This window comes from Notolepis coatsorum, assembly GCF_963971535.1.
Source record: "Notolepis coatsorum genome assembly, chromosome: 17".
NCBI lineage: Eukaryota > Metazoa > Chordata > Actinopteri > Aulopiformes > Paralepididae > Notolepis > Notolepis coatsorum.
Genome location: NC_140181.1, coordinates 38,452,108 through 38,463,169, shown reverse-complemented (window position 1 = coordinate 38,463,169; position 11,062 = coordinate 38,452,108). Strand labels below are relative to the sequence as shown.

General features: G+C 41.4%; 1 protein-coding gene across 1 annotated transcript; it reads right to left on the bottom strand.

Moving 5' to 3' along the window:
• Positions 1 to 7,189: 7,189 nt before the first annotated feature.
• LOC311244014 (transcription factor HES-5-like) lies at positions 7,190 to 7,840 on the bottom strand (the record flags this gene model as incomplete). Its single annotated transcript, XM_084333423.1, has 2 exons — positions 7,190 to 7,639; positions 7,772 to 7,840. The coding sequence occupies 2 exons, from the start codon at positions 7,838 to 7,840 to the stop codon at positions 7,190 to 7,192; spliced, it is 519 nt and encodes a 172-aa protein (XP_084189549.1).
• Positions 7,841 to 11,062: the final 3,222 nt, after the last annotated feature.

The following is an 11,062-nucleotide window of genomic DNA, read 5'->3' as shown; positions in this document are numbered from 1 at the left end:
GCAGACTGATGAAAAAAATAACATTTTCTCTCCATATACCCAAATCAATGATGCAGACTGATGAAAATATAAATGTTCTCTCCATATAACCAAATCAGTCAACATTTCAACATGGAGAATCACAACAATACATGTCCTAGTTTTCATGCTACTATGTGCATAACACTGTAAGCTCAGCAAATATCAGACAAACATAAAATACTGTATCCAGTACAGGTTAAAATTACAGTAAAACAATTTTTTTTTGAAAAAACTTAAACAGAAAATACTAGACATTATCTCTTTGCCTAGCTGGATCTGGCAAGATAATTTTTTGTTGTGATTCTCCATTTTGACTGATTTGGGAAAATGGGAGAACATTTATATTTTCATCAGTCTGCATCATTGGTTGTCTTGTGTAGTGTTTGGTGAATGTATTGTATATTTTCACGTTCTCTGTGTACAGTACTTCACTCTCCTTCCATTTTGGTTGAAGACAGGTGAATTCACCTGCTGCATTTTTATAGTGCTTAAACCTGATTGGTGTATCTACAATTAAGCAATGGTGTGTTTGTGCATCTGATGGCTGTGTTTAACCAATTGGCTCATATGTGTGGTAATTTGACATTCTGTGTCTAATGTAATGCAAGTGTGTTTAGTGTTTTGCAAATCACTGTGTGTATTGTTTTGCAAAAAGTGTGAGGCTGACATTGTAGGGGTGCAAATCTGGGCTTATATTTTGCTCCTTGAGTGTAAGGTTTTGATAATTGTGTAATACTTTTGATTTGAGTGTTTATGCAATTGAAGAAAACTGTAAAGGCTAGAGATGAACTGTTTATTTCTTTTGTACATAGGCTGTGCATATGTTTGTTTGTTTGTTTATTTGCTTATGTGTATGATTCTTAACTGTGTTTTTATTTTGTTATTGGTGTATATGTGTGTATGTATGTACAGTATATGTATATATATTATATATATATATATGTATATATATGTGTATATATATGTATATTTGTACTCCTGTTGGGGCTTCTTGGACCAGATCAATGTTTTATCTGGCTAAATAAAGGTTAAATAAATAAGAAACTGATGATTTGGTCCTGTTAACTTTGAATTTTCTATGGGGACTGCCCAGATCCCTCTCATGGACCTGGACCTCACTTTGAGAACCTCGAATGATTCTAGTTATTCAGTATTCATCTCTAATTACTCTAAAATTGCGTATTTCTGTGTTTAAGAAAAAGAAAAGAGCCCCCAATGTTTTCTAACCCTAAAAACGCCCCTGGTGTGTACGCACAGAAAGATCTGGATTTATCACACGTGCGTACACGGGTCGTACGCACACTCCGTGTTGATAAATACCATTTGTTATACGCTCCGCGCTCGTGCACGATTTTAAGTATTTGCATATAGCACCGCCCGTAATTAACCATACGGTAATGGAACACCCCCATGAAATGTGGAAAAGTGGACTAAGCCGAGCGAAGCGTGTTATGGGAAAAATACGCAACAGGCTGACAGACATGTACACGTACGGTGATGTCGGATATGATATATATTGCCTGGGCAGCGCAAACACTAATAAAGACCGTTAACCACTGTTTGTCATTGGTGCTGCGGTGATGACTAATGGGGATCCGTAATAAAGATAAAGATAAAGGTGTCATTAATAACAATGCTGGAATATACCTTTTCTTCGTTTCGTTCGATTAATACCCAGGGATTAAAGTTCTCCGTCAATTTTCTACCTGCTTATGATTTGGAGAGGCATACAATCTATTTTGATGTCGGTATTAGGTAGCCTATATAAACAATAATGTAAAGGCCGAATGAGTGTTTTTTGTTATAGATTATTATTATTATTATTAGTATTATTATTATCATTATTGTTATTATTATTTCCAATCGAAGGATATGATTTATGGGAATGTTATGGTTATCTGTGTCACCCGTTGGGTGGACTCTGTTGTACTATGGGCGAATCACCTGCACCTGTCAGGTGGGTCGGCCCACGGCGCGGCGGAGATCATTAAAATGGGTGATAGGGATCAGCTGTGGGTTGGTAGCCGACGGGGAAAGCATATAATTTTCTGACCGCTTCGGGAACGCTTTAGAATAGTTTTATCTTAGGAAACACTTTGATCAATTAGAACCACGGTTATAGGACGCTTTAGGATCGCTTTGATCACCTCTCCCATGTAACCTACATTTTCTAAATAAATCGGATCACCACGTCGGTATCTGATAACGGAACTCAATGCGTGGAGACTATTCTTTGGATGGAGCGCGTATGGAATCACTCCCCGTCTACCAGGAAGCGGACACAGGCAGGTGCCGCTACATTAAGTCAGAAAATTGCTTTTATTGAAGCCAGGCGATCCTTTTGGTGTGGCCAGGCGATCCTTTTGGTGTGGGTAATGTTAATATAATTAACCCTTTCCTATTCCACCGTTCCCTCTTCATTGTAAGGTTTCTAGGGTCATTGAGGGAGGGTACTACTTGCGGGGGGAACTCAGAGTATTTGATTACAATTCAGTCACGAGGTGTGGGAGGGTTTAAGGAGCAACTGAGGGGAGTGGGAGCGTGTTGGGGAGTACTGCTGACCGCCCTGCTGCAGGGAAGGAAGACCAGAGTACCAGACCAGGTTGGTAAATCCCGGGCCCCATCCACTCACACTACCAGCCTCCAGTCGACACCCCAGGCCCAAAGACGAGGGTGCAGTCAGACAGAGTTCTACTGTGTCCAGCTACCTCGTGACTGCCAGCAACCGTTCCCATGAAGCAGGGATAATCCACCCTGCTACACTAGGATGGCTTAGAGTAGACGACAGAGTACAGCAACTTGCAATGGGCCTGGTCTACAAGATACACTACATGACCAATGTACCCATGTACATGTCAAAATACTTCCCAAAGGTCAGTGAATACCACGATCACAACACCAGAGGGAGCTCCACAAATCATGTAAAACCCAGATTCGGCTCAAACAAGGGACTAAACACGTTTTGCAATTATGCCACATCAATGTGGAACGCCCTACCCAAAGCTGTAAAGGAATGTGAATCACTACCCACTTTCAAAAACACTCTCAAAGAACACCTACGGGAGACTGCAATTCGAAACTGGCCCCTACAAATGTCCTAACCCAGTTGTACAGTAAAGACCAAGTATGGCCTTGTCAGTATTCCAATGTACAGTGCCCCCCCCCCCTACCCAACCCCCCCCCCCCCCCCCCCCCCCACCTCCAATGTACAGCCCCACCCAACCCCACCCCACCTACCCAACCTCCTCCAATGTACAGTTACAGTTTCTATGTCAAATGTATGTCAGTATTCCAATGTACAGTGTACAGTGCCCCCCCCCCCACCTCCAATGTACAGCCCCACCCAACCCCACCCCACCTACCCAACCTCCTCCAATGTACAGCTTCTATGTCAAATGTATATACACTCTTTCTGGATTTCTTTAGTATCACAAACAGTACTGTATTTGCAAATCTAGTATGTCATAAATGTATAGATGTAGCAGTACTGTCTATCTGTATGTCGTGTGTGTCATATGATGAATTGAAAATGGGGGACCCTGATGTAAACAAGACGAAAGTCTTTCTCTGGTATGCATCCCCTTAACAATTGTATGTTTTGAGCTGTACTGTAGTGTACCCATTCTGCAATCTGTTAATAAACTTTTCAATCAATCAATCAATCAATCAATGTTAGACGTCTTCTCAGGAATGGGATGTTTTGATAGGGTCTCTACTGCCACCGTCTGGTCGGTGCCTGCATTACAGTCTGGAGGGAATGAGGGACATCATTGTGGACTACAACAGAAGCAGCTACAGTAAGATGTAAACCATTAATTTAGAACCGTGATCAGCGTGTATGGGACAATGATGCACACGAGAACCCATATATATATACAAAAGAAGGGACTATATATTTATTTATCTATCTATCTATCTATCTATCTATCTATCTATCTATCTATCTATCGATCGATCGATCTATCTATCTATCTATCTATCTATCTATCTATCTATCTATCTATCTATCTATCTATCTATCTATCTATCTATCTATCTATCTATCTATCTATCTATCTATCTATCTATCTATCTATCTATCTATCTATCTATCTATCTATCTATCTATCTATCTATCTATCTATCTATCTATCTATCTATCTATCTATCTATCTATCTATCTATCTATCTATCTATCTATCTATCTATCTATCTATCTATCTATCTATCTATCTATCTATCTATCTATCTATCTATCTATCTATCTATCTATCTATCTATCTATCTATCTATCTATCTATCTATCTATCTATCTATCTATCTATCTATCTATCTATCTATCTATCTATCTATCTATCTATCTATCTATCTATCTATCTATCTATCTATCTATCTATCTATCTATCTATCTATCTATCTATCTATCTATCTATCTATCTATCTATCTATCTATCTATCTATCTATCTATCTATCTATCTATCTATCTATCTATCTATCTATCTATCTATCTATCTATCTATCTATCTATCTATCTATCTATCTATCTATCTATCTATCTATCTATCTATCTATCTATCTATCTATCTATCTATCTATCTATCTATCTATCTATCTATCTATCTATCTATCTATCTATCTATCTATCTATCTATCTATCTATCTATCTATCTATCTATCTATCTATCTATCTATCTATCTATCTATCTATCTATCTATCTATCTATCTATCTATCTATCTATCTATCTATCTATCTATCTATCTATCTATCTATCTATCTATCTATCTATCTATCTATCTATCTATCTATCTATCTATCTATCTATCTATCTATCTATCTATCTATCTATCTATCTATCTATCTATCTATCTATCTATCTATCTATCTATCTATCTTACCAGTGCTGCCAAGCTGATTCTGGAAGGTTCAAAATTCTGTTGATTATCACCTTTCTTTTTCACTTCAACTACTTCACTGAACTGTCAAACCCTCAAACATCCCAGACTTGACCACATTACACACTACCCCAGCCTGCTACCACACACACACTCGCTGAACACACACAATCTGGACTAGTTGTGATTAATTTGATTTACAGTAATTGATTGATATTACTGATAGTTGAGGAACTGTGATATATTTATCTGTTTTGCTGTGTTTTGTTTCATTGATGTATCCCCTGTCTAATTGATTGATTTTCATTATTGAACTGTGATTTATTTTGATAAGCTGAATACAGTATATTTAATTTAAACTAAACTACTCTTTGCCTGCCTCTTCTTTTTTTGATCCACTTTTTCTCCTTATTTTTCTATTTTTCTCCCATCCCAATTTCGTATCGCCAATTATTTTTCCCTTCAATTCTCCTCTCCCCTATCTTGAACGTTGCTAGACTATGTCTCCCACTGGTCAGCTGTAGTGAGGATATAGCCTTGCATCACGTGTCCCCTCCGGTACACGAGGAGGCAGCCTGTCGCATCTTTTCACCAGACAGTGCGGTCTCTCAGTGGCGAGGAGTAATGCATGGGAGGCTCACGCTGCCCCCGATACTTCCTGACTCTGCTGTACAGGCGTCACCCAACCGACCTGTAGGAGTCGCTGTCCACAACGTCCAATCCCCACCCATCAACTTTCCACCCGCTACCTCTGCCAATTGAGATAGTATGACGACTGGCCCAAGCCGCAGGCAATGCTGACTCCGGGAGTCGAGACCGCAGCCTCTTGAATTGGTGACGAGCGCAATCTCCGCTACGCCACCCAGTCACCCCTTTGCCTGCCTCTTCTTAAGTTATGTTATCACAAGCTCATTTTTGTAGTGGAGGTTACTCCTGAGCTAACCGGTATATAACAGTAAGCGTTCATTTTCCTTTTTTTTTTTTTTACTTGTCAGGTGCCCAAAACCATATTTGGATTTTTTTTTATTTGATTATATTGGGCTGACCACCGCTACAATCTATCTATCTTTCCTCTGAACTCTCAGGGTTCAGCCAGTAACATTTCAAGAATCTGTAAAGCCATTTTGAAATGAACTACACAACCAATTTCATCACAAAAATAACTGAAGTGTTACAGTAAGATGACTGAGGGCTGTCTGTATGTGAGACATGACAGGAAGGTTCAGGATGAGTTAGATATTAGTCTCTCTCTTAGCCCATCTCTTCAACAACCTTCCTCATTCAGCTCATCAAATGTGAGAAGAGGAACCTGCCATCTTCCACCTTATTCCGTATTCGACCAATAAAAATATATCTTAGAATTTCCATTTCTGCTCAGCAGCTGGCTAGCTAGGCTTCGACTAATTTGTTTTCCAGTATCCATTTAATTTGTTTTCCAGTATTTATTTAATGGGTTTTCCACTATTTATTCACGTAATTTGTTTTCCAGTATTTATTTCATTCGTTTTTCAGTATGTATTTCATTCGTTTTCAAGTATTTTCCAGGACATGGAAGTGGTGAAATTACTGGATATCCTTATTTTCTAACTCACTTCAGAGCTGCTGAATTACAGAAGGTAGGAGGAAGTGTTTGCAGAAGCCGACGTGTCTGTCTTCAGAGACTATGGTCAGATTTCTGCCATCAGCCTCCAGTTAACATTTGTTAGCAATGCAGGTCAATGGCATATGAAACCACAGGCAGGATTTTCAAATGATTGTAACTTACATTTTTTAATTGTCGTACAAATGTTACAAACAAGTTTTAAGAGCTTATGTGATAGCAACACAGCAGTAGCAACATCCCATTACAAGGATGTGTATATGCCCCTTCACACACACACACGCACACGCACATGCACACGCACACACACCACAAGTCCCTTTATAAAAGATGCAACAATTAATTCAACTTCAACATGTGACTTGGATAACAAAAGAGAAATATTCTCAAACACCTGTCAGTAAAACACCAATCCAGATACAGTTACATCTAACGATCCACAGATAAACACACCTGTATGTGATTCAGAAGAAAGAAAGCAAAACCTTCTTTATGAAAGTGAGAGCAGCTTTCCATATTAACACACAGTCCATCAATGTGATGAGACGATAGGGAAGAGCGCCCACTGCAAACCGAGCAGGTTGGAAATGAATATTTCCTACATAGTGAAGGAGACTCTGGGGAGGGAGGTCCCACCACCCCGCCACCCCACCCCCTCGGGTTTGGGAATAGCTGTCAGTTTGTCTCTCGCTCCCTACCAAGGCCTCCAGACGGCCCCTGTCGTGGTGGTCCCGGTCCCCTGGAGCGTGGTGGCGCCGGTCCTGATGTTGGAGGAGTTGGGCGAGGAGGAGCTATTGGTTCTCTGGGTGTGAGGGGCCTGCTGGCGGTGGTGGTGTTGGCGTTGGCTGCCCTGTAGAGGCGGGGTGACGGAGGAGGGCTCTCTCTTGGAGCTCACAGAGAGGAACTGCAGAGACTCCCTCCAGCACTGAGAGTAGCCTCGCTGGCTGTAGTCTCTCTGGGACGAGACCCCGCCACAGCGCAGCTGCTGCCTCAGGAAGCTGACGGTCATCTCCAGGATGTCCGCCTTCTCCAGCTTCACGTTGGGTTCCTGCTTCTGGAGCTCCTTCTCCAGGATGACCTTCAGCTGCTCGATGCAGCTGTTGATGCGATCGCGCCGCATTTTCTCCACCAGAGGTTTTCTCAGCTAAACGGTGGAAGAGGAAGAGACGTAAGCAAACAAAGTAAGTCAATAAATAATAACAACAATAAGGCCGGATATAGTTCTACCAGCTGAAGCATATAGAGACAAAAAAACAAAAGTCCACTCAATACTCACTTTGATATTGTCTCTTTCAGGAAGCCTCACGTGGTGAATAGTGGAGAAACTGGTGGAGCAGGGAGACATGTCTGTGTGCGGCAGGCAAAGTGAGGAGCGTGTGCTGCGACTCTAACGTGAGCTCTGGCCTCACAGCAGAGGAGCCCTGCTCCCTTTTATAGTGACAGATTAGCATAACAAAGCCATGTGGCGGAGGCTAGGCTGTGGTTCCCACACTCCGAGCTGGCCAGTGGGCCGCCCCTCACACAACAATGGCAGAGACATCAATAACGCAAAGGCCATGGAGTCTACGACGTGGAGGGAGGGGGGGCAGCTGGGGGTGTTTCCCACTATAAGCAACAGGTAATTGAAGACGTTATCTCTAGGTCATCATCATAGATTTGGTGATTTCAAATGAAAATGTAATTTAATTGAGAAATTAATCAGTTTTGATGTAAACAAAAAGGCAAACGTGACACCTAGAATCTGGGCAAGAAGCTGTTATGGAAAGATCTGAGCTGTTTGAATGGGCCACATGTTATACCTCAATAAAGCAATACGCCTGGTAGGAAGCCTTTAATTTTCTCTTCAAGGAAATATACTCTATCTCTACAACATGGGTTGATATGGTGCAGTAAACATCTTGGATAAGAAAAGCTCTAGTTCTGAGACGAACAAAGGACTCTGAAAGCACTCATTTGTAATCAAGTTACGATAAATTCCTTGTTCATGGGGAGTTCAGTCATTTAATACTCAAGATGGAAGTTATTTTCTTCAATTTCTTTCCAAAACCACATAGGTCACTTCACAATTAAGTAGCGTTGCTAAGCTATTCTGACTGAATAAACTGGAAGCGTTTGAGGCTATACAGGCAAAATAGTTTTTCACTTCCTGCTTGATGATGACAAACAAGATAACGGTCCACTATCCCCATAAGGTTTGGTGTAGGGATGCACAATATATCCACGATATGGGTGAGTAAAACTAGGCAGATCTTCTGTCTAGCTGCGCAGGGCTTTGTGTTTTATTTGGTACTTGCACACTTGCAGAACAGCATTGAAATAGACGGCAGGAACAGAAATAAAGATTATTTTCCATTTGACAGTGTTTTCATGTCTTACAGTAACACGTTCAGTACATACACCACATCATATCTGCTGTAACAGAAAATGTATTATCAATTATTGGTATCAGCCAAAATGTTCATTATCGTTGCATCCTAAGCTTGTAGATCAGGTTCTTGCATGGGCCAATTTACATCACATCACATGCTGCTCCATAATGACTCATGTCACAGATGTGAGATGGTAAACATGGCAAACATGTGTTTGGAGGCTGACCCAGTCCAAGTCTTTATGGGGCCCTAAGCAGGATTTGATTTGGGGGCCCCCACCGCCTCTGAGCCGTCGTCAATGCTGGATCATTCACACACCTACAGCTCCCAAGCTACTGTGTTTTGTATTCCTTGTGTACCTTGTTTTGCTTGTATCCTTTTGTCTTTGTAAAGCTGTATAATTGTATTGATTTTTGTCTAGGCTGTTTTTCTTTATGTTTAGTCTATACATGCATCGGGTCAGCATTGCTTGGAGGTGTACATCAAAGCGCCTGGCGGGGCCTCATGGTGCTACAAATGTTTTTGTGTCTTTATTTTTATGAGGTGGTTCTAGGCGATAAAACAGCATGAGTGCAGAGTGGTTGAACATAGATAATTTCCTCCCAGGCTAAATTATTAGGTTACCTTGAAATATTCACGTAGACACGTTTTTTAGGTACAAATCCCCACTACAGTTAGGCTACTTGTATACTCACCATGTTTAGATTGCATCTGTCATGCCCGGGCGTATTAGTACAATGAAATTATTTATTTTTGCTGGACCCGCCAGGGAAGATGCCTGACTGACTGATGTCCCTGAGTCAAGAGTTTCTACTGTCTGCAGACCATGTGGAATCATGTGTGAAAGCAGCCGCAATTGCATGGAATAAGCAGGTTATTTGGTTAGCATTGTGAATCAGACCGTTAGCTAGGACCGCTACTCTTCCTAATTTATGCAAATGACATGTCGTCAGCCTGTGTCTGCAACTTGTTCCTGATTGCGGACGACTCAGCCCTGCTGGTCTCTGACAAGAACAAGTTGCAGGTTGAAAAAACCCTCAGCACGGAACTAGGCAAAATCTGCATATGGCTCGCTGATAACAAACTATCATTACACATGGGCAAAACAGAGTCCATTCTCTTCGGTTCAAATAACAAACTCAGCAAGACCGACGGCTTCTCAGTTACAGTGGGTGACAATATTGTCACAAGGAAAGACGAAATTACCTACCTGGGTTCCATCCTAGAGGCAAATCTCTCCTGTGACAAAATGGCATCCAATGTAATAAAAAAAGTCAACCAACAAACTAGATTCTTGTACCGGATCTCCTCTCTGGTAAACAAGAATACCCTGAAGACTCTGGCAGGAGCACTCATTCAAGGGTACTATGACTATGCGTGCACCTCATGGTACCAAAGCACCTCAAAGGCGCTTAAAACAAAATTACAAACATCACAAAACAAACTGGTCAGACTACTACTTGACCTGAACCCCAGAACCCACCTCACCCCTGCCCACTTTGACAACCTAGGATGGCTTAGAGTAGACGACAGAGTACAGCAACTTGCAATGGGCCTGGTCTACAAGATACACTATACGACCGGGGTGCCCATGTACATGTCAAAATACTTCCCAAAGGTCAGTGAATACCACAACCACTACACCAGAGGAAGCTCAACAAATCATGTTAAACCCAGATTCGGCTCAAACAAGGGACTAAACACGTTTAGCAATTATGCCACAACAATGTGGAACGCCCTACCCAAAGCTGTAAAGGAATGTGAATCCCTGCCCACATTCAAAACCGCTCTTAAAGAGCACCTACGGGAGGCTGCAATTCGAAACTGGCCACCGTAAATGCCCAAAACCCCCACCACCTCCTAATAGACAGTCTCCTCCCCACCGCATGTATATATTCCCTCCCCGCCGTATGTATATTTCCCTCCCACCCACCCACCCCCTCCTAATGTACAGTCCCCTCCCCATCATATGTATATACTCTGTCTAGGATCTAGGGGTAACAGTACTGTATATTTGAATACCGCTTATGTCACAAATGTATCAGTACTAAATACCTATATGTCCCTATGCCATAAATGTCATGTATGTTGTGTATGTCATAAATGTCTATATGAATTGAAAATGGGGGACCCTGATGGAAACAAGACAAATGTCTTTCTCAGGTCTGCATCCCCTTAACAATTGTATGTATTGAGCC